The sequence below is a fragment of the Benincasa hispida genome, chromosome 7 (genome assembly GCF_027475165.1).
Source record: "Benincasa hispida cultivar pf3 chromosome 7, pf3_genome.v1.1, whole genome shotgun sequence".
NCBI classification, from domain to species: Eukaryota; Viridiplantae; Streptophyta; class Magnoliopsida; order Cucurbitales; family Cucurbitaceae; genus Benincasa; species Benincasa hispida.
The window spans coordinates 36,641,846-36,666,318 of NC_143484.1; the positions used below are offsets into that span (position 1 = coordinate 36,641,846).

At 31.0% G+C, this 24,473-nt stretch overlaps 2 protein-coding genes across 2 annotated transcripts; both read left to right on the forward strand.

The window, feature by feature from the left end:
- Nucleotides 1–2,394: 2,394 nt before the first annotated feature.
- Nucleotides 2,395–9,419, forward strand: LOC120080837 (GABA transporter 1-like). Its single transcript, XM_039035488.2, has 7 exons — nucleotides 2,395–2,758; nucleotides 5,313–5,543; nucleotides 7,085–7,182; nucleotides 7,486–7,672; nucleotides 7,876–8,006; nucleotides 8,113–8,340; nucleotides 8,962–9,419. The coding sequence occupies exons 1-7, from the start codon at nucleotides 2,638–2,640 to the stop codon at nucleotides 9,340–9,342; spliced, it is 1,377 nt and encodes a 458-aa protein (XP_038891416.1). The 5' UTR covers nucleotides 2,395–2,637; the 3' UTR covers nucleotides 9,343–9,419.
- Nucleotides 9,420–19,020: 9,601 nt separating this feature from the next.
- Nucleotides 19,021–24,424, forward strand: LOC120081215 (S-adenosyl-L-methionine-dependent methyltransferases superfamily protein). The gene is made up of 11 exons (XM_090315902.1): nucleotides 19,021–19,346; nucleotides 19,429–19,507; nucleotides 19,610–19,704; nucleotides 21,476–21,547; nucleotides 21,643–21,752; nucleotides 22,311–22,433; nucleotides 22,537–22,629; nucleotides 22,870–22,938; nucleotides 23,056–23,144; nucleotides 23,233–23,334; nucleotides 23,991–24,424. Exons 1-11 carry the CDS (start codon nucleotides 19,245–19,247, stop codon nucleotides 24,233–24,235), a joined length of 1,179 nt encoding a protein of 392 aa, XP_090172028.1. The 5' UTR covers nucleotides 19,021–19,244; the 3' UTR covers nucleotides 24,236–24,424.
- Nucleotides 24,425–24,473: the final 49 nt, after the last annotated feature.

Consider the following 24,473-nt stretch of genomic DNA (forward strand, 5'->3'; position numbering starts at 1 on the left):
TAATTAAATAACATTTTTTTATATTTAAAAATATTTTCAATAGTCTTATTATTTAAAATAACTCTCTTTATAAAAATATTGCTTTTCCTTGAAAAAAAATTACCATTTCAAAAGGGAAATTAAAGCTGCACTATTAATAATATTTTAAACTATAAGTTATATTCAAGTAACTTATCTAGATATAATAATGTGTGAGAGGAAGCTAAAATTTTTAATAGCATCTATCAAGTTTTTACTTCTAGCTTTCGTTGGTGTATTATTCAATTTCAAAAATTTAGAAAGGTATGTTAAAAGGAGAAAAAAAATCCTAACATTTGATTTTTTTTTTTTAATAAAAACATAATAATAAGTCGCGAATTGTAAAATAAGAGACCAAATTAAGGATTCTCGATATTTTCTTCTTGAGCTCTCTTCCCATATATTGTTAAAAGAAATATCATAACAATAAATAAACCAAAACACTTTTACTCGTAAAAGTCTCATTTAATTGACTAAAATGAGCATAGTTTAGTTGACATAGTGTTTGTATTATTAACTTTAAAGTCAGAAATTTGATTCTCCCACTTCATATCGTTAAAAAAAAATATATATTATTTAATATTGAGAAATTGCAATGTATGGTAAATACATTGTAAGAACCAAAACCATGACTTCAACTTTTTTGTAATTACAATTGCATGTTTGACAATCACATAAAATTCAGATAACAATCACATAGAAATCAGATAGCAATCAAATTTTCAAATGGATAGAAGATTTTTGACATATTTGTAAAAAAAGTAAAATCTAATGACACGCATTTAATTTTTATTTTTTATTTTTTTTTATTAAAGTTGCAATGGTCCCTTCAATAATTGGGAATTGAAAGTTCAGTTAACTGATAATAAATCCAAAATAGGTTTCAATTCCTTATCAACTTTGCAGCCCACCACAAAAGCACTTTCACAATGTAGACAATTACGAACCACTTTTTTATTTTCTTTAAATTAGTCAAGTGGCTCTTACTTATTTATTTTATTTTATTGAGAATTTTTTTTCTAATTAATTTTCTTTAATCAGTCGTTGGACTGTTATTTCGTTTTTTCCGTATATTTCAAGGAATCTTCGTAAAGTCCGACTTCTCTTTTTTTAAAATAAAAATAATTAAACAATGTAGCATTCCAATAACATCCAACTACAATTTTACAAATATCTTACAAATATCTCTATCGATATAAATCTTATTTAAATTCAAAAGTAAGTTGTTTTTATTTTTAAATTAAACTAGAGACATTCTTATTTAATTGGTATGTCTTAATCTGATTAATAGATGACTTTTCAAATATATTTATAACTAATTTTTTTAGCACAGATTAAAAGTGGAAACTTTGAACTACGAACCTTTTAGTTCTAGTTAAGCTAAACTCTTGTTGACGATTATTTATATTTTTTTATATAATGATTTGATGTTAATGTCAACATTCTGATTATTTTTCCATAAAAGTCAACATTATAATTTATAGATATCTAATCGTCTAGACAAATATTTTAATATATGATAATGTTGCCCTATCACATTTAATACTAGCTATAAATCGAATTAATGCATTGTTTTATTTAATAGGTAGTTTATTATTCTTGTCCATTTCTCAACTATTATTAACATTTCATATGGTCAATGAGTTCGTAGTCATAAGGATATTAGGAATTTTTTAGTTAAATTTTTAATTCCAATCTTTAAGCAAAATTTCAAAAAAAAATAAATTAAAGATATTAGAAACACTTGAATTTGTTATCACAATTTAAAAAATAAAAATTTGTTAGATCATAGAGTGAAGTATGGAAGAAAGGAGAAATGAAATGGAGAAAATATGTAGATGAACATTAAAAACAATTTTCAATTTTTCTTAAAAAATTATTTTAACTTTAGAGCTACATTTTAATCAAAACAGTAATAATTTCCATCCAAAACTATCCATATAAGAGAGGAATCTTTCTTATACTACTTGAATATTATATTCCTCTTATTCATACTATAAATTTGTCTTTATAAATCCTTGTAGATCCTATACATTAATGCTAATGGGTTCCAGAATGGAAAAAAAAATCCAATAAAAAATATTTTTAACATTTTCTTAATGTTTAAGAATATTATTAAAACTTTTGAAAATTGAATCATATTGTTACACCAACTAAAAAGTTTGGTAACATTTTTATAATTTAGCCAATAAAACAATACCCAACATATGATAGAAGAATGGTACAAATAAAGCATTAAAAAAATGGAGATTTTTAAAAAGTAGAAAAAAATAAGGGAATTATTTACACAAAATAGAAAAATTTTGATCTTTTACCGAGGTTGATAAAGGTTGATAGAAAACTATAAGTGTCTATTGATGATGATAAAAGTTTATCGGTATTTTTCAACTATCTTTTAAATAATTTGGCATTTTTTCTAAAAAGAAATCCAAAAGAAAACAACTTTCCCAAAAAAATTGTGGCATACTTTATTCACATCGTGGCATTATCAAGAAGATGGTGAATGGGGCTGTTTTGTTGGGAGTAGAAGTAGCTGCTCTCGCGTCTACTTTATCATTAATTAAACATCCACACTCTAAAAACTAATTGAAAAGTCAGTCAGACAGAGAGAAAAACTAAATGGGAACTTTGGCACCTGTCTCCGGCAATGCAGCGGCGGCAGACAAAGAGAACGCCGGCGCTCACGTCCAGTCCACGGCGGAACTCGACGCCGGAGCTCTCTTCGTGCTTAAATCCCGAGGTTAGTGTTTGTTAATTAGTTTACTTCTTTACTGTACGGATGAAGATGTGAACTGTGTTTTCGATTTAGGCGATCAAAATTTGTTTAGAATTTTTCGTTTATTTTGTTTTTCTTTTTTCCGGTGATCGGAAAATTGGTCGGGAAAGTTGTTGGGAGATGGAAGAAGAATGTCCGTAGAGACTTTTCTCTTCCATTCCCTATTATCACAAAATGTGAGATTCCTAATTTGCCCTTGGAATATTCTATTTTTTATTTACTTTATTAAATACTCGTTTGAATTTTATGAATTCTAATACAAATTAGAGAAACGTTGATAACTAATTGAGAGATGGTAATCTAATCTTTTAGATATGTGAAATTTCTCCTATACTGAGAGAAATTTATTGTTATGTATGTATAAGTAATAAATCTTAATTTTGTCTGATGATTATTAAATAAAAATTATACGAAAAACATTTAGGTATAGTCTGGTACACATCTACTGCAACTCAAACAACACCGATTAAAAATCTGCATGTGACATTTATTTTAAATTGATTTTTTATTATTATGTATAGAAAAGTGGATTGTATAGGATTAGATGCAGCTAATTGTCCAAAATTGTATATCATTAAAGTCCAACTCTTAACTTAGTTAAGTTATATATTATTTGTATTATAAAAAAGTTATATATGTTATAAATATTATGATAATAGATGTCTATTAGATGTTATGTGTTCATGTAATCCACCTCATACTTGTCAAATTGCCTATAAATAGTGACATTTAGTGTGTTTTGGTTTTGAAAGAAATACACATTCGACAAATTCCATGAAAATTGGAGAAAGTGGAGAATTTAGAAATTTCTTATTTTATATTTTGCTAATTTATATTAGAAAAATTCTTATAAATAAAAAAAATTTAAAAATATTTACACTTTATAACAAAAATATTTATGTGTTTGGAACTTTTTACGGTAAAGTGTAAACGTTTTTAGATAATTTTTTTAAATTAAAAGATTCATTTATTTTATTTTTTATTTATATATGATGTTTAATTTATTTTAATATTTATTTATTTTATTATTATATTATATTGTATTTATTTTGATATTATATTTTATTGGTGTTCATGTTCCTTAATAAAAATAAAAATATGTTAAAGAAATAGAATTTTCAAGTTTGATCATTTTCAATGCCCAAAGTCAATTTGAAGAAAAAATTCCTAACTCATTTTTTTAAATTAAGCTTATATAGTTTTTTTAATATATAAAGACTATTTTAGTCTCGATAGTTTGAGATTTGTTCAATTTTAAATATGTATTATCAAATATTATTCCACATACTTTTCATAAATAATAAGTTTAGTTTAACAACTAATCTATTGTAGATTTAAAAAAAAAAACATTTTATCATCTGTAAATTTGAAAAATATATTCAAATACTACATCTTCCTGTATAAAAAAATATTATTATTATTTAATCAATTTCATAAGATTAAATATAAAATGGAATGAAACTAGTATAATAACTAAAATTAAAAATCTCAAAATTTAGGGATTAAAATGGTCTTTTTTGCTACCATCAACAACCACCATTTTAAATTACCCATTTGGTCTATATGTAAAAAAAATGATAAAAATAACACGTGAAAGAGCTTTTCTCTCTCTGGTCCGTTCTTATATTTTATTTTTCTTGTTTTTTTCTGTGTGTTCTAATTTGAGTGAAGTTTATGGTCCCAATTTGAGTGTGGTATGAAAATGTATCAAGACTATCATTTTATTTAGAGAATTTTTTTATTTTATATTTTCTAATGACATTATTTTTACTTTATGAAAGAAAATTGCTTTGTGTGGGACTCGCAAAAGAGAAAAAAAAAAAATCAATGTGGTCATTAATTTGGCATTGGAAGAGGAGAAATAGCGAAAAAAATATCTAACAAATAAAAAAAAAAAAGGAAAATAAAATTAAAATAAGTTCAGGTTAATGGTAATTGACATGATCTTTCTTACCAAAAATTAAAGACTCGATCTCCATTCCACCATTGTACTAAAAAAAGAAGAATGAGCAAAAAAAAGTAATTAACAAAGATTGAACTTTTAGCAAATGCTTCTACTTTTCAAAGACTATATTAAAAAACACGTGAAATTAAAAATTTAAAAAAAAAATAGATATATTATAAAACGGATTCTTAAAGGGTTGTTTTTAAATATAGAAAAATGAACTAAAATATTTATAAAATATGGAAAAATTTTAGAACTATCAATGATAGATGCTTATCAATGACATTGATAGGAAGTCTATCAGTGTCTACAATGTTTATCATTGATAGTTCTAAAATTTCGTTATATCTTATAAATATTTTCAACGGTTTTACCATTTGAAATAATTTTCTATACTTAAATTTCTATTCATTAAAAAAAAAAAAATCTCATCTCAATCTCTGGACTTTTGGATTTTACAAAATCTAATGCTCTTACTTTCAATTTCTTATTAATTGAAATGAAAAAGAATAGAATGTAAATATTAATATAAGTATTGTTAACTTTAGAATGGTGATACATTGGATATGATAGGATCATGGTTGCATTGTGGATATCACTTGACAACATCAATAGTGGCTCCGGCACTTCTAAGCCTTCCTTTTGCGTTGAGTATGCTTGGTTGGGTTGGTGGAATTATAAGCCTTCTTTTTTGTGGTTTCGTCACCTTCTATTCCTACAATCTCTTATCTCTCGTTTTAGAGCATCATGCTATGCTTGGTTCTCGTCTACTTAGATTTCGAGACATGGCTACTTATATTCTTGGTATGTCTCCTTATTTCCCTTTATTTTACCTTTTTTTCACGCTATCTAATCATTCGAAAATATTTTTGATATCGTAAACTATTACTTTGATCGATGTACTTTTGATTTGAGGGTATTTTTGATCTCCTACTTTTTAAATGTTTAAATTGATTCATGTACTTTTAAAAAGTTGTCGTTTTGATCTGTTAAATATGAAATGAAAAATGAAAAGGAAGAGACCATAATGGTGATTTTTTAGAAGTACATGGACTAAAATGGACATTTTGAAAGTATATAGAGATTAAAACGAACAAAAAAAAATAGAAAAGATATGGACTAAAAAGAACCAAAGCTGAAAGTATCAAAATGGTATTTAAACCTTAAATTTAAAATTCTATAGCACAAATCATTTGACATTTATGATTTTTTGAACGACAAATACTTCAATCCTTTAAACAATTATATGTACTTTTCTGAGATTTATATGAGGAAAATAGTTTTTTTTCCCCTAATGTTAAAATTACAATTTGTCGGAGGCCATTTTTGTTTTTGTTTTTGAAAATTAAACTTAGAAACATTATTTTTACCTCCAAATTTCTTCATTTGTTATGTATTTTTTACCAATAATTTAAAAAACAAGCCAAATTTTAAAAATTAAAAAAATAGATTTTAAATTTTTGTTTTTGTTTTTAGAATTTGGCTAAGAATTCAACTATTGTATTTAAGATATATGCAAATTATTATACAAAATGAGGAAAAAATAAGTTTAAATTTAAAAAAAAAAAAAAAAAAAGGAAAGACGAAATGGTTACCAAACAATGTCTGAATTGTTAGATTTGTGTTTATTTGGTTTTTAATGTAATTTAAAATAATTTATTAAAAAAAGGAAAAAACTTCTGAATGTAACTAGTATATTTTCTGAGTATTCTAATCTGGGGATACTAAGTTTCTGACCACTTCAATTTTTTTTTAATTTTATTTATTATTTTTTTTGTCTTTTAAAAAATAGTGACTATTGGATATAAAATTACCAACTTTCACTATGATAGCTAGTAGGTTTATAATTTTTTTTTTTTTTTAAAAAAAAAGTTAAATAGGTCAAAATCCTATTAGACATAAAATTGAAAATTCAAATATCTATTGAACATAGAATTGAGAGCTTAAGAACCTATAAGATATATTTTAATGTTTATTGAATACAAAATTGAAAATTTGGAGATATATTAGATACTTTTTAAAGTTCAAGGATCATAGATACAAATATGAAAAATTCAGAAACTAGACTTGTAATGAACTAAACTCGTAATTGAGTATTTAAAAATAATTATATTAATTTATTTTTAAATTAAAAAAGATAATTTAAATATAGTAATTACTTTAAATGGTAAAACTGATTAAAATATTTGTAAATATAGTAAAATATCATTGTGTCTATTCGTGATAAAGTGAATAAGTAGGTAATTATGAATCCACGTATAAATAGTTACAACAATAAATTCATTTGTCAATTCTAACCTAACTTAATAGATAAATAAATTCAAAATGTTGTTGCGAGACAACAGGACCCAAATGGGGCAGCCACTTTGTGGGCCCAATTCAATTTGGAGTGTGTTGTGGCGCCGTTATTGCTGGAATTGTTATTGGTGGCCAAAACCTCAAGGTAAGATTTTTCCATTATATATTACCAAATCTTAATATATATATATATATATATTTTGAGAAAGATACATAACATAATTATGTAAGCATAGTTCAACTGATATAATGTTTATATTACCAATCTCGTAATTTGAAGTTCGATTCTCGCACTGCACACTTTAATTACAATACCTCTTCAAAAAAAAAAAAATCAAACCACTTTATAAAATCTTCAAAATTGTTTAGCCTAGTAATCATATAATATAACATAGTTTTGGACTAAAAGATTACTCAAATACTTATTTTTCTTGTTTTAATTTGGCAGTATATTTATTTGCTGTCAAATCCAGATGGGACAATGAAGTTGTACCATTTCATCATCATATTTGGAATCTTAATTCTGATTTTGGCTCAAGTTCCATCTTTCCACTCTCTAAGGCACATCAACCTTCTCTCTCTCACACTCTCCCTTGTTTATAGTGCTTGTGTAACCGCTGCTTCTTTAAAACTAGGTAAGAAAAATATTTGGTATATCTTAAACAATACCTATTTTGTACATTCATCGAATTGTCTCATTATAATTTCTTTCTTGATGAATTTTTTTTACTTTTTTTTAAACGATGTATTGATGCATCTTGAGATTTAAAAAAAATAACAAAAAGCTATATATGTAATTCTACACTAACTTTGTCCTTGAGTTGACTTATCATGACAGGTTATTCCAAGAATGCACCTTCAAGAAACTACTCCCTTAAAGGATCAGAAGTCAACCAGTTACTTAATGCCTTCAATGGCATTTCAATTATTGGAACTACGTACGCATGTGGAATTCTTCCTGAAATACAAGTAAGTTAGGTTAAATTATAAGTTTAATCCCTTAACTTTAAGGTTTGTGTCTAATAGATCTTAAAGTTTAAATTTCTTTTTTGAATTTGAATATGTGTTTGTGCAGGCAACTTTAGTAGCTCCAGTGAAAGGGAAGATGTTCAAAGGATTGTGCCTTTGTTATACGGTGATAGCTGCTACTTTTTTTAGTGTAGCAATATCAGGGTATTGGACTTTTGGAAATGAGGCCATGGGAACCATTCTTGCTAATTTGATGGGCCACACTCTCTTGCCCTCCTGGTTTCTCATCATCACCAATGTTTTTTGTCTTTTACAAGTCTCTGCTGTGACTAGCGTAAGATCATCGTTCATCTTAAACTTTTAATTTTGTGTTTATAGACCAATAAATTTTAAAGTACATTAAACAAGTATTTAAAAGAACCTTATCAAATAAAATTGGACATTCAAAAAGCATGGGAGGTAAAATTAAATGCTCAATACACCTATTTGATATTTTTTTTTTTAGAGTGACTAAATCAACATACAAATATAAAAGTTCTAAGATTAAATTTATAATTTAACTTTATGTTAATTATCTTTTTTTCATTTAAAAAACTTAAGACTATTACGTAGGGAATTTTGATATAGGCTTATTATTAAGGGATTACCTATCTTCTTTGGTATTGATGCCAAAATATGGTCACAAGAAGTCTCACCTAATTAAGCTTTAATGGTAAATTTGTAATTGGGAGAAAATGTGACCTGAAACATAAAGAAAAAAAGGTTTCAATGCCAAAATCAAAGATGGAAACGGTTGAATATAAGTAGTCAGAACTTAAACTTACTTCATATGAAATTATGATAGTATATTTATACAAGAATAGAGTTAAGGTTCATCGACAAATCTATGATTATTTGAATAGAAATAGTTGGGTTAATTATTTATTAATTGGATAAAAATGTTTATTTTGTGTAGGTTTACTTACAACCAACGAATGAAGCATTTGAGAAGAAATTTGCAGACCCAAATAAAAAGCAATTTTCAATGCGGAACATGGCGCCGAGGTTGATATCACGGTCGTTATCAGTGGTGATTGCGACCATATTGGCAGCCATGTTGCCTTTCTTTGGGGATCTAATGGCATTAATTGGAGCATTTGGATTCATTCCTCTTGACTTTATAATGCCAATGCTTTTCTACAATGCCACTTTCAAACCTTCAAAGCGTGGCTTTGTTTTTTGGATAAACACTTTGATTATCGCAATTTCATCCGTCTTGGCTATAATTGGGGCTGTTGCATCCATTCGACAAATCGTTTTGGATGCCAAATATTATCGTTTATTTGCTAATGTGTGAAACTTGTTTTTTTTAGCATAATATGTAACATATATTTTTTTTTTTATATATATATATATAACTATAGATTGATATAAGTATGTGTGTACGTATTTGATGAAATATGTGATATCTCACACCGGGTAAATCCTTAACTCTTCCCCCTCTTACTCAAACTATAGAATATTCTTGTAAATTATGGCCAATATCAGGTATATAAGCAGTGATTTCAAATCCTAAGGTTAAGCGTACTCTGTCAACGTTACGTAAGGCAGAGTTTGGTTTTTTGGGGGTGATAGTGGAAAAGTTGACAGTAAATCATCCTTACTGCCATTCAACAGAATCGTACGTGAGATTTTCACCTCATATGGCTCCTCGTTCAATTCTTTCGAAGTCATTGGATCCTTTTCCTCGTTTGAGAATCTCCCCCCTTCTTCCATTCCGTCCCGAAGAGCGATTGGGACCAATTCAGTCACGTTTTCATTCATTTGGAATCTAGGCTCTTCTATGTCATTTCAGGAACAAGCTCGATTCCATAGCATCGTCCTTTGTAATGATCAAGACGGGTAAGCCCATTGGCCCACACAGTAGCCTAACAAAAAGTTTGATCCGAATTGAGTGCCCCATTTAAGCACTAAAAAAAATCCATCATTGATTTGAGATATTGATAAGGTGAATATCCAGACTATTCAATGCTTTTTAAATCATCGATTAACCCAAAAATTTAGGTCAGGTGAAGGTAAATTTAATTTAATTTAAGATTGCAAGAATTTGAACATAGGACCTCTTGTATTGGTATCATGTTAAATTATTGATTGACTCAAAAACTTAAACTGACAGGTGAATGTAAATTTGATGATGTATTATTAACAATGTGAATTAAATATGCAATAGTGATTAAAAGTGTGATATTTAAAATTCATATACTAAGGATCAGTTTGGATTCTTTTTAAGTGTTTAAAAACCTTTTCTTACCCTTAGAAACACTATAAAAATACTTAAATCAATCCAAACAAACTCTAAAGCACACCATCAAAATAAGGTAAAATGTTTACTCCCCATTTGGTTTTAAGTTTTTTAAAAATTGTATTTACGTAACAATCCATATTTTTCCAATACAACTATTATAACGAAAATGCGGAAGATATAGCCAAAACTAGAAAAAAAGAACCTCACTACCAACGAAACTCTAAGGCTCGAAACCACAAGCCAAAATTCAACATCCAAATGTAAAGTACTTTACCAATATCTGAAGAAGAAATAATTAATAATCAATAAAAATAACAACTAAAAACATCTATATCTATCAAAGATTTAATGGAAACTTATACTCATAGTCTATGTATGTTATGTCAGAATGTTAATCCTTCAATCACCATCAAAACTATTACTTGCACTTTCATCTGAAAAATATTTTGAAAGACAAAGATGACTACAAAAATACTCAATAAACAACTTCCACGTCAAGTTCACAATATATTTTGAAAAACAACACATATTGAGAGGATCAATCTGCAAAACGTTTCTTGCTCTTTTGAATCCATTGTTGGACAAAAGTCAAACTTTCAAATAATTGGCTTTTCAATTTTGTAGTCTTTTAGTAAAAAAATCTATCAACACTTTCAAACAGTTTTTCAAGAAAACCAAAGCGTTTTAACAAATTTTCAACACCTTTAAAAACAAAACTTCCATACTTTTAAAACACAAATCTTTCAATGCTTTCAAATGAAAAGCTTTCTTGCAATCAAACAAAATTTTCAATCAGTCAATACTTTACAGCTTTTAATCTTTCAAAACTTTCAGATAAAGAGTAGGAAAGACGTATAATTGAAGTAGCCTAACAGATGTGGTTACCGTTATCAACAAAACAGCAAAAACGTCGATTATCGAGCAACCAAAATAATAGAAACATTGGTTAACAACCAACCAGAACAATAGAAATGTCGGTTACATCCAACCAGAACAAAAATTACTTAAGTGTCAAGCCATGTGGGTGCAACAGACACATGAATCTTCATTCCGAATAATGTCAAACCAAATGTGCCTTCTCACAAATAAGCCTCAATTAGAAACTGAAACCGTTAATTTCAAGTTGGCTACAACAAAACATCATACAATCTCCAAAAACACAAAAACTTGCATATCTGGATAGCCCCAGTCAAATCATTCAAAAACATTTGAAACACAAATATGTAGTTTCAAATAATAATTTCAGCAGCAGAACTCATCAGATCAAATCATTCAAATCTTTCCAAAATTCTAAAAAATAACTAAAACTAAAACAGAAACACTTTCCCTTCAAAATCAGTCAAAACACTTCCAATATTCATTCAAATCAATCATATACTTTTATTTGCAAAATTAACTAAAAATCAACCAAATACATCCACTCAATTCTCAAATCACATAAAAAGTTCTTTAAAAAAGAAAACCACTTAAAACATGTAAACAATTTCAAACAATACGAATTTTCAAACATATCTCAAATTCATCTGACTACAACCATCAAAATTTATATTTTGCAAGAGATGTGCAAACTACTTACCACAGTGACCAATTCCACAATCTCACCCTCAAACTTTCAAATTCAGCTCCTGGATGTTAACTTCCTAGAAACCTATGCACATCCCAAATTTACCAATAAAAAAACCAACATTAAACTTTTATGGGTTTAAAAACTAACCCCAATTTAACCAATCTTAACTACCCAATATTCTCCCAAATTTAACCAATTTTCTGCATAAAGAATTTTGAAAAATAGGGCTTTTGACCCAAAACACAATAGTGAAAAATCTATTAGTAAAGTAAACCCCTTTAAACCTCAAAAAGCACACCCAATTATGTAAATTGTAATGTGAATATAAAAATTATGTAAAAAAAAATGAACGATACCTTTTTAATCTAATGCTTTTGAGATTGAAAAATGAATTTTGAAAAGAAGGAAAAAAAGTCTATCAATTGTCTAGTCTTGTTGCTAATAAAATTGTTTAATTATTTATTAAAAAGGTATATTATTATATTCTAAATGTTACATTATTTATTAAAAAAAGTACATTAGTATATTCTAAATGTCATATTGTCTTATATGTTTTCCTTTATTATTCTTTACATGACTTGGGCTTTAAAACCCTATTAGAGATGAAACATCTGGATAAAAACTCATACAAAAATGTTGTAGATAGTAAGAATCAAACTCCTATTTGCTACATCCAAATAACATTAGACACCGACAAGCTAATTCCATTTTCATTACTCGACTTGAACTTATATATATATATATATATATTAAAAATACAAAAAATAGATAAATTGATGAAGGGCACATGTCTCCGTTGGGCTTGAGTTGAGATAAATGGGCTGAAAGAACAGACTTACTGATCCTTTTGGGCTTTGACAATGCGATGGCCCTTAAACAATACTAGAAACCATCTTATTTCTTCACACAAACACAAAACAACATGCTGGAAGCATAATCCATGTAATGAAGGATCTCGACCTTACACTTTGATGGTTGAGATTAGAACTTTACACTTCTGCTGGTTATGCACTTCGAAAGACTAAATTTTCTTTTCTTTTTGCAAAGAAAGAACGAGAGAAAAGAAAAGAGAGAAGGCTGCAGGAAATCGCAGAGGGCGATGAGTCTTTGGTCGTCTAGGTGATGGGAGGTAAAGCTGGAGGTCGTCTAGACGATAAGGGATAAATCGTCTAGACGATGAAGGCTTTACTGAAGATCGTCTAGACGAAAGCGTCTAAACAATGGTCGTCTACACGATGAGGTTTGCAGAAGTAAACGATCGATGGCTAAAAGCTAGATGATCGTTTGCTAAAAGTTACACGATCAGTGGGTCAGAGGTATACGATAGAGGAAGACGACGAGAAAAAGAAGAACACGATAGTTTTACGTGGTTCGTCCAAGGAAGGCTTACGTCCACGGAGAAGCTGACGAGAGTTTTATTTAAGATTGCTTTAAGATAAGTTTGATCACTCAATTACAATTTGCACTCTTTCACTTTACAATTAGTTACACAATGTATTTAAAGGTAGTTTGATTTGTAACAAATTTTGTAACTGAATGAAGTTATTTTCACCTTTCTGTATAACAATCTCCACCTTGAAATGAACTTCATACTTTCTTTAGCTTCTCTGATCTGACTGTCTCTTTCCTTTAACCTTTGTCTCTCAGCTCAAACCCTATTATATCAAGGAACTTCTGGAGTTTGAGTTGAGTGATTGTTTTTGTCAACATGTCGGAGGCATTCTCTGAAGTATGAACTTTCAGAACTTCAATCTGTTTAGCTTCTATTTGCTGTCGAATAAAATGATATTTAACATCTATATGTTTAGTTCTGTTATGGTACTGAGGATGCTTAAATAAATGAATTGTACTCTGATTATCACAAAAAATCTTCACTATGTTCTATTTAATTCCAAAGTCACTTAGGAGACCCTTTAGCATAGGCCTTCCTTCACTGCTTCTGATAGTGCTATGAACTATGCTTCAATAGTAGAAAGGGCTACTACTGATTGTAAGGTAACCTTCCAGCTTAGGACACACCTTCCAAATAGGAAGATATACCCTGATAATGACCTCATCTTGTCTAGATCTCTAGCATAATCTGAGTCTACATACCCAATTAGCTCTGGTTCACTGTCTGGTAGCTGTTGGTACATTAGTTTAGCATTAGTAGTACCCTTTAGATACTTCATAATCCACTTTTTAGCCTCCCAGTACCTCTTACTCGGATTAGCCATGTATCTACTCACCAGGCTAGTAGCATAGGTAATGTCAGGTCTTGTAGACACCATTAGATACATCAAACTTCCCACAACTTGGGAATAGGGAACTGTTGACATGATTTGTTGATGCTCAATATCTGATTCTTTGGGTGAATTCTCTGCCGAGAGTTTGAAATGGTTAGCAATAGGAGCAGTTACTGCTTTAGCCTCTGTCATCTGATACTTCTTTAACAATTTACTACAGTATTGTGACTGATCAATGCTTAGAATACTAGTTTTTCTGTTTCTAATAATGTCAATGCCTAGTATTCTTGTTGCATTTTCTATGTCTTTCATTTCGAACTCTGATTTCAGTAGATCTTTTACTTTATTCAGATTTTTCATAGTTGCTCCTACTAGAAGCATGTCATCCACATATAGTAACAAGTAGATAGGATGAGTATAGGACTCTGTATTTATGTAAACACAACTGTCATAGGAGCTTTTATAGAAAACATTCTTCTGAACAAAGTCACTAAACCTTCTGTTTCAGCATCTAGGGGACTGTTTGAGGCCATAGATAGATTTTTTAAGTAGGCACACATAATCTTACTTTCCTTTGACCTCATACCCCTTCGGTTGGCTCATGTAGATAACTTCCTCTAAGAAGCCATGTAGAAAAGCTGTTTTGACATCTAGTTGCTCCAGTTTTAGGTTATTTTGAGCCATAATAGACAACAATAATCTGATAGAAGTCTGTTTTACCACTGGAGAAAAAATCTCATTAAAATCAACACCTAGCCTCTGTGTAAAGCCCTTAGCAACCAGCCTAGCTTTAAATCTAGGTCCTTGATCATTAAAGAAACCTTCCTTCAACTTGTATACCCATTTGGATGCAATTGGTTTGCATCCTTTATGCAAAGGTGTCAACTCCCATGTGTTGTTTCTCACTAGTGAATAAACCTCTTCATTCATAGCTTCTATCCACATCTTAGCTTTAGAACAACTCACTGCTTCCTCAAAGGTTGAAGGTTCTGCATCATTAGTTAAATCAGAAGCATTCAAAGCTAAATAGTCTTCATACCTTGAAGGTGGCACAATGTTTCTTCTCTGTCTATCTCTAGCTAGGCTGTAACTTCTCAACTCTGGTGCTTCTTGCTCAAGATCAATAGTAGCATCTTCTACTTCTTCTTCTAGATGAGGTAGTTGATCAAAATATGATTCAGAGCTTGAAGGATCAGAAGTAGGAATTAAAACTTGCTCCACCTCAATTTTATCATTCTTCTCTTGAGGTATTGAAACATTAAGGTTAGATTTCTATATATAAATCTCATCTTCTCTAAAAACCACATCTCTACTAGTTATGCATCTTTTCTCAGTAGGGTGCCACATTTTAAACCCCTTAACACCTTTTGTGAAGCTAAAAAACATACACTTCACAGCTCTAGCAGCTAATTTCCCTTTATTCTGATGAACAAAGCCAGTGCAGCCAAACACCCTTAAGTTATTCAGGTTAGGGGGCTGTTTGGTCCACCTTTCTTTAGAGGTTAGAAGGTTAAGAGATGCATGAGGGCATCTATTCAGTGTATAGATAGTATATGAGGCTGCTTCTGCCCAAAATTTCTCAAGAAGTATAGCATCAGACAATAGGCTTCTTACTCTCTCCATTATTGTTCTATTCAACCTCTCTGCCACCCCATTTTGCTGAGGTATATACCTAACTGTCTTGTGTCTAGTTATACCATGTTGTCTGCAATAAACATTGAACTCCTCTGCACAGTACTCAAGCCCATTATCAATTCTTAGACACTTAATCTGACAGTTAAACATTTTTTCAACCATGATCTTCCATTCTTTAAATTTTTCAAAAACTAAATCCTTAGATTTAAGGAAATAGATCCAGCTTTTTCTTGAGTAGTCATCAACAAAGGTTAAGAAATACCTGGCTCTACTTAATGATTGAAAAGGTGAAGGACCTCATAGGTCTGAATGCACATAGTCAAGGATGGCCTTGGTTGTGTGTTGAGCCTTCACAAAGCTCTACCTAGTAGCCTTCCTTATTACACAATGTTCACAAAAGGATAGGCTCTGATAAACTCCTTTAGGTAGAATACTTTGGCTGGCTAGAGCTTGTAGACCTTTGGCACTAATGTGTGAGAGTCTTTTATGCCATATATCTCCTTCAGTAGGTTGATTTTGACTCATCATCAAAGTTGAGTGTACCTTATGAACTCCTTGCATTACATACACTCCATTAATATTCACCCCTCTAAGGATAGGCTTACTGTTCTCCAAAACTTCACAGTAACCTTCCTTGCCTCTGTATTCACAGCCAATAAAATCAAGCATGCCTAGTGAAATTAGATTTCTCTTCAACTTAGGTACATGTCTGATATTTCTTAAGAGCTTGACTATTCCATCTTCTAGTTTTAATGAGACTAAGTCGATCCCAACCACTGGACATGAGTTATTGTTTCCCATGTGGACAGATCCTCCATCCAATTCTTTGTAAGTACTAAACCAGCCTTTATGGGGTGTCATGTGAAAAGAACACCTTGAATCTAGAACCCAATCTAGGTTCTTATTAGCTTCTTCTTCTGCCCTGCAATTAGAGGTAGCCAAAGCATCAGAATAAAAGTAAGATCCCTCACAAACTGAGGCTTCACCTGACTGATTTGGTTGGACTTTGGGTTGTGGTTGAGATTACTTATTTTTTTGCTCATTTTTCCATTTCAATGTTCTGCAATCTTTGATTAAATGTCCAAGTTTTTACAATACTTGCATCTAACCTTGGACTTCTCTTTCCCATCTTCATTTGAGCTCTGTTTTCCTTTTTTCTTGTTATTCTGTTTGACTTCCCCTTTACAAACAAGCCCTTTACACTAGGCTTGTCTTCTTTACTTGTAATGAGCTCCATTTCTTTGATCTTAAGATCATAAATTATGATATCAGTAGTAATGGAATCTCTCCCATATTCGAGGGTTGTCTTCACTTCTCTATAGGAATCAGACAATAAGTTAAGAAGCACAAATGCTTCATTATCTAGCCCAATTTCTTCCCTTGAGTCTTGAACTCAGTAGTAATTCTCTTGAAATCATCTAGATTCTCTGTTAAAGACTTTGAAGCACTCATTTTGAATGTAAGGAACCTTTCCCTTAGGAAAATTTTGTTGGGCAGATTTCTTGTCTCATATAGCTCATTCAATTTACTCTACATCTTATAAGTTGTCTCCTAATCAATCACTTGCCTTAGGATATTATCTGAAAAGTTTAAAACCAATGTTTCATGAGCAATTAGCTCCATGTTTTCTTTTTCTTCTTATGTTGCTATGCTTGGCAGCTTTGCTGGATCATCTAGAGCCTTATGTGCCCTCTGTTGTCCCAAGATAACCTTAATTTTGGCTTTTCACAACCCCTTTGCTATCAAATTTCTCAATGTCATACCTTGCTACTGCCATATCTGTTTCGAAATTCAACTGAAAAAACTCCAAGATTTTTGCTTCTTTGAATCTTGATTAATCTTGAAGCTTTCTTGCAGGCTCTGATACCACTTGATGGGCTTGAGTTGAGATTAATGGGCTGAAAGAACAGACTTACTGATCCTTTTGGGCTTTGACAATGCGATGACCCTTAAACGAATACCAGAAACCACCTTATTTCTTCACGCAAACACAAAACAACATGCTGAAAACATAATCCGTGTGATGAAGGATCTCGACCTTACACTTTAATGGCTGAGATTAGAGCTTTACACTTCAGCTAGTTATGCACTTCGAAAGACTAACTTTTCTTTTCTTTTTGCAGAGAAAGAACGAGAGAAAAGAAAAGAGAGAACCGTCGGGAGGCTACCAGAAATCGCAGAGGGCGATAAGTCTTCGATCGTTTAGGCGATGGGAGGTAAAGCTGGAGGTCGTCTAGACGATAAGGGACAAGTCGTCTAGACAATGAAGGCTTTACTGAAGATCGTCTAGACGAAGGCGTTTAAACGATGGTCATCTACACGATGAGGCTTGCAGAAGTAAACGATCGTTGGCTAAAAGCTAGATGATCGTTTGCTAAAAGCTACACGATCGGTGGGTCAGAGGTATACGATAGAGGAAAACGATCAGGAAGAAAAAGAATACGATAGTTTTACGTGGTTCGGCCAAGAAAGGCCTACGTCCACGGAGAAGCTGACGGGAGTTTTATTCAAGATTGCTTCAAGATAAGTTTGATCACTCAATTACAATTTGCACTCTCTCACTTTACAATTAGTTACACAATGTATTTAAAGGTAGCTTGATTTGTAACAGATTTTGTAACTGAATGAAGTTATTTTCACCTTTCTGTATAACACCCCCTAACTCCTACGTGGCTCCGCCCATGAAATCATCTATTCTTATACCAACTAAAAGAAGATTAAAACCTAAAGAATAATTTAAATATGAAACTAATAAGTTTAGTTTTTAAATTTTTAAATATGTCTAATAAAAAAAATTTAAAAAATTCTTAAGAGTTCAACGACGTGGAATGAGTGAGAGAATTGAACCTCTGACATCTAGAGTAGTACATGTCAATTGTTGTTGAGTTACTTTAATTTTTTTAAATGATTAATTTGATTATTATTGATTTATTAGAAATAAAATTGAATTATATGTTTAATAGAAGTTTAAAATTTTAATTTTATTTATGTTTAGTAGATATATGAATTTACTAAATAGATATGAATTTGTCTAAAGAGACCCTTTTGAAAGTTGAGAATCAAATAGATACAAACTTGAAGGTTGATTAACTAAACTTGTAAATATAAATTTTAAATTCATTAGAATAAAAAAAATCAAATTTATATCTAATATTTTTATGACACTTTATAAAACTAATTAAAAATGTGTTTGACACTAGTTTGAAATTTAATCGACTTATTATTAGACTTTAGAAAAAAAGTCAGAAATTTATTAGACGAAAATAGGTAACTGTTGATACTTTTTCAATTTACTTAATAAGTAAAATTATATTTCTGAAAAAATGTCAAAAGAAAATATGTGTCTAAAAAAAATCCTTTAAAAAAAAAAATTAAAATTCTTATTAAGTAAATTGAAAACTCTGAAAACTAACGACTTGCATAAACCCTTTGAAGAGAGAGAGCCGAATTTCAAATCTTGAAAACGGAGGGTAAAAAAGGCGCGAACCATCGTACCGGCGACCGGAAACTGTCAACTCCGAACTAGAATGAGTCAACTCGTCCCACCAAGAGGCGAGTGGACTCACCACCGCCTTTGCGATTTTGCAAAGACCGCCCTCATCAAGATCTTCTCGCACCCCTACGTCACGGTCCGTTGTTAAACCCAATTTTCAATTATGATTTAGGTGTTAAGAAATGTATGTAAGATGTAATTAGGTTTTGTTTGTGAAGGTTTGTGATTTGTATTGCGCCCGAGGGGCGGATGCGGAGAAATGGGACGAAGCTCAAATCAGTCATTACATTGGAATTGGTATTTAGGTTTTTCTTTTTTTTTTTTTTTCTTTTTGAAACTGTAGATTCTTTTTCGGAAGAAGTTGCCTTGAGTTGTTTTGTTGGAATTGTTATTCTTTAGATGAATCCAGTTCTGGAATCGGCCAGATGCGAGAGGCATGGGAGAGTCAGAGGAAGTCTTACACTGCTGAATTCTTTGAAGTTGATCCTTGCGTTGTGAGTTTTTCGCTGCTAATTCTTTAGTTTCCTTTCCAATCATTATGAATTTCCGTATCTAAGAAATATCAATTTAGGGAGAGCAATAATAACTTAGGCCAATTCTCAATTAAACTACAGAGTTATATTTAACTTGAGAGGACTGGATCAGTAACCGTACATTAAATTGAGGACAAATCATAAATGCATAGTTCGATCATTGTTTCCTTCCTCTACCAGTTCTGGAGTCGAGTGATGTATCTGACTTTTCAAACTAAATCTGGAGAAATCAATATGTTCACCCGTGTAATGTTTAATTGACCAAAGGAATTTATTGTAAATTTGGATCGTGGAAAATAAACGAATTGTCCTATAAGTTTTTTGGTCACAAAATGTGTTTAGAAGCATTGGGGAGAAATCTTTCTGTGAAACGTTTTCCAAGAGAAACATTATTATCTTTAAAATTTTCCTTTCTATTGCATGCTACTTCTTGAACAAGAGTCTCCTAGACGCTCTGTCTTGACTGTACAATGAATAGATTCCTAAGATATATAGATACTAAGACATTTGAAATTCATTCCATGTAGATTTTTTCTTTTCTTTTCTTTTCTTTTTTCTCAATAGAAACGAAGGATGGTATGCAAAACAATACGAAGCCCCAACAAAACAACCTAAGGGACAAGGGGATAAGGGGATAAGGAATCCCCTCTCCCGAAGGAAGGGTTACAAAACAATCTGTGTTGAGGATTTCATGTAGATTTATTCCTTATACTTCCTTAATGGGAGATGGATAAAGTTATGTCAAAGATTTTTGGGAATGCTCTTCTTGTTTAGCAAAACACCACTAGTTATGCATTTATAGCAAAAAAGTCTTATCACCAAGGGCAGTCTAAGATCTGCATTTGTTTCTACTTATTCCTCTTGCTGCAGTTTATGTAACACTGTTTAATGATATGAAATATTACATTAATGTTTTCTAAGAACCAAATAAGGCTGTTTTTTTATTAGTTATGAACAGTTCTCTTTGATGAATCTTATCAAAGAAGGTTCCACTAATCAGCATGTTGAGATATTGAAAGGGGAAAAAAGAGAAATTGGACAATTGTATAAGTTCTTAAAATTTGAGCACTATCAACTTCACTATCATTATTGCTCTTGCAAGGAATAAATAAGGCAAGAAACAATCACACAATACTACATCAGCCCAGGAAGTGGAAGTGGGAACTGCTTGAACTATATATCTATGTCATTTCTGAATTGTGATTACATCTTCTGTGATAGATAGGCCGTAACTATTAGTGAAAAGCTCACTTGCTCAGGGAGAGAGAATAAATAACTGAGATGTTACAACCTGCTTTGCAAAGTGATTTCTCTTTGATCTTGATGCCTGAAATAATACAAATACTGACTTTTACTTGAAAGAATTGAATAGAAAGCAAATCTCCCTTTTTTTTTCCTTACCCATCTTGCCATCACTTATTAAACTTCAGTAACAAAGAAATGGATTGGAACTCACTTCACACACTAGCACGTGCATGCTTTTTGATTTAATTATTCAAGTATCTAAACCATTATCATCCTACGAAATGCTAATTCATTTGGTCCTCTATTTTACAGATTTGATTTCAAAGGCAAGTGTTAAACTTATAATACCATTAGTGTAAAATATGATTACATTATTAGATAGAATGTAACTAGATAGAATGTAACATTTAAAACTCAGACACATCAACTTTGTTGCCTGCTATTTTCTTTTTCTTATTTTCCTGCTAACTATATTCTATTTTGACAGGAAAATATTGAAGCTCATTTGAAAGACAAAACTGAGATAGCTGATCTAGTCTCCTGCTTGCAGCATCTGCAGGTCCTACACTGGAATTTCTTCTTCTTGTTTTTTGTGGATTAGGGGTGAGAATGGATCTTGTCTTCCTTGTATTAGATGATGTGTGCTTTTTGCAGATGTGTTTTGAAACCGAGGAGAGAGCACAGAGACTCTTACATAATGTGTCAGCATTGCTTAAACCTGGGGGCTACTTTTTTGGCATTACTCCAGACTCGTCTACAATATGGTATGAAATAATAATCAAATCCGGTTGTTTTAGGAGTTTGTTGTTATTTTCATATTTTTGTCTACAATTTTCAGTCTGATGTTTTATTCATATGTATATCATTCATTCTGCCCAGTCACCCTTTCTTTCTAGCACTGTAAGTTTTGGATGCGCAATGTGAACTTTCATTACTCTTTTTTAGTAAATATTTTACCAATAGCCTATCAGAATTTAAGAAGTATCATGAAGTTCTTGCAATGATCTAACCCAACACTAATTGAGCTTCGACTCTTCATGAAAATTCCACCACGGAGTTGGCGTGGGTGCAGCTCCCAAGAAGTAGTCCCACTTAAAAATTTACAGATTCGTGAAATGTGATTGCCAGCCGATGTGCTATATTCTTTTGGCTTTTTAAGCATCTACTCTGTCTAAATTTTTATCATTTTATTAGATATTTGTTAGAAGTTGGATATTTTATTCTTGTTCTTTCAATACTAATAGAGGAATATCCTTCGCACCACATTATTGCTAAGAGAGAAAGAAAAAGTTCTGAAATATTAGATTGTTTTACTTTTATAGGGCAAAGTATCAGAAGAATGTCGAAGCATACCACAATAGGAGTGCTGGCATGAAGCCTAATATAGTACCCAATTGCATAAGATCGGAAAGCTACATGATCACCTTTGAAGTGGAAGAAGAGAAGTATGTATAATTTAATAATTTTAAAATATTTCTTAATCTTCAGATTGTTTTAATGAATAGTTTTTGTCAATCTATGGTAACTGAAGATATTGAGTATTTCCAGGTTCCCTTTGTTTGGAAAGAAATATCAACTGAAATTTGCAAATGACCTCTCTGCTGAGACTCATTGTTTAGTCCATTTTCCAAGCTTTATCAGGTTTAATTCTTTTTTATCCATCTCCAACCGCATTCTTTTTTATCCTATAATATTTCAGTTCATATACATCATCCTTCTAATTTCCATCAAGTAACTGCAGATGTGTTACAAAACCAAAATTTCTTCACATACTTGAATAAAACTTTTTCCTATATGTATTTACTGACATTTGTATGTGCCAATATAATCATCCCAAATATCTGAATGAATTTTGCTAACTGGTGGCTATAACTCACTCAGGTTGGCTAGAGAAGCAGGTCTTGAGTATATCGAGATTCAAAACTTGACTGAATTCTTTGATGATCACAGGTTTTTGCAGTTTGCTTTAAAATTCCTAGTTTTCTTTAACTGATGAAAAGCTCACAAACTAATTTTTCCGGGCGAGGCTGATTATTTTGCCCTCCGTGTTTTGATTGCCCCAAAAAGAGCACAATTTGCAGGCATGCTCATGAATTTTGGTCAAAACATTCTGGATCCCAGGGGGAGACTTCTTCCTCGATCATATGATGTACTAGGTGATTTTTTATTTTATTTCCTCTAAGTTTATTATCATTTTAGCAATAGCATAGTGTTAATATGTTTTTTTGAAACTTTCTTTAACAGGTCTGTACACAACATTCATATTTCAGAAGCCAGATCCAGACATCACTCCACCAATTATGACCCCCTTATTGCCAGAAACTAGTTATGATCACGAAGAGGCAAGTTTCTGTCTTTAGAAATCCTTTACAAATATAGTATAAAGAAATTAAGGAGATAAAATTCCAACTGTCCTGATTTCTTATTTGCAATCCCTGTAACAGATTAATTAACAGAAGAAAGAAAAACCGTCTAAAGATATATAAATAAAAAAAACATCTCAACTGAAGTCGTTCATGCATCTAATTAAGATAGAACACTAAGAAGGAAACTTACACTTGACGTCTAAATTTGGTCCACGGGACTTGTCGCAAGCTCTTCGTTTAAAACTTTTCAGCATTCAGTCTTGCCTCTTAAAATGATGATGGTTACAATGACAGCGCTAAATCTTGAGAATTGCAAGTGCAATGATAAATGTTATTTCACTTCTTATTACTTTTACTTTGAACTTATTACTTTTTGTTATTTTAAATTAACCCTTAATAATAGTTAACTATTATTGGCATAGTACGAGATTCGATCCCCCACCTCACATGTTGTAAAAAAAATTATATTTAACTAGATACATTACTAAGGTGATAGAATCAAAAAGGTAAAATCAGTGTAGATAAAAAATGTGACAAATCTGAAACTCCTTAGTTTTTTATAATACTTTCATTATGTTTCCAATTAAGCTCGGTGGTATTTGGTAATCTGGCTTTGTTATTTGGTTTTGTAGATAGAGTGGCAGGGGAGTGTGTGGCGAGATGAAGAAAGAAGTGTACAGCCAGATCATGTTTCCGGTCCGGTTCCTGTTCTTGTTCCTGTTCCTGTTCCTGTTCCGGTTGCGGTTCCAGTTCCGGTTTCAGTTACCGTTCCGGTTCCAGTTGTGGTCCCAATCTCCATCCCTGGGCTAGGCAAGATTAGTGAACAGAAGGGGATTTTGGGTCCTGGCCCTGCAGATTTACGTTTTCCGGAGGCTCTTTAGCCTTAGCTTGATTTTTCTCTCTTTCTTTTTTGGTTTTTTTTAGGATGAAGCTTTAAGTTGAAACTGAATCTGTATAAATTTTTGCAAGAAAATATATGAGGCTGAAAAACAATGCTCATTTTGAGCTAAGATGGTGGTTGATTATCTTTTAAAAATGCAAAAAATAAAACAAAGAAATTTATAATTGAATATGTGTTTGTATTATTTTATCTAAAAAGAGCATATAATTATGAAGTTG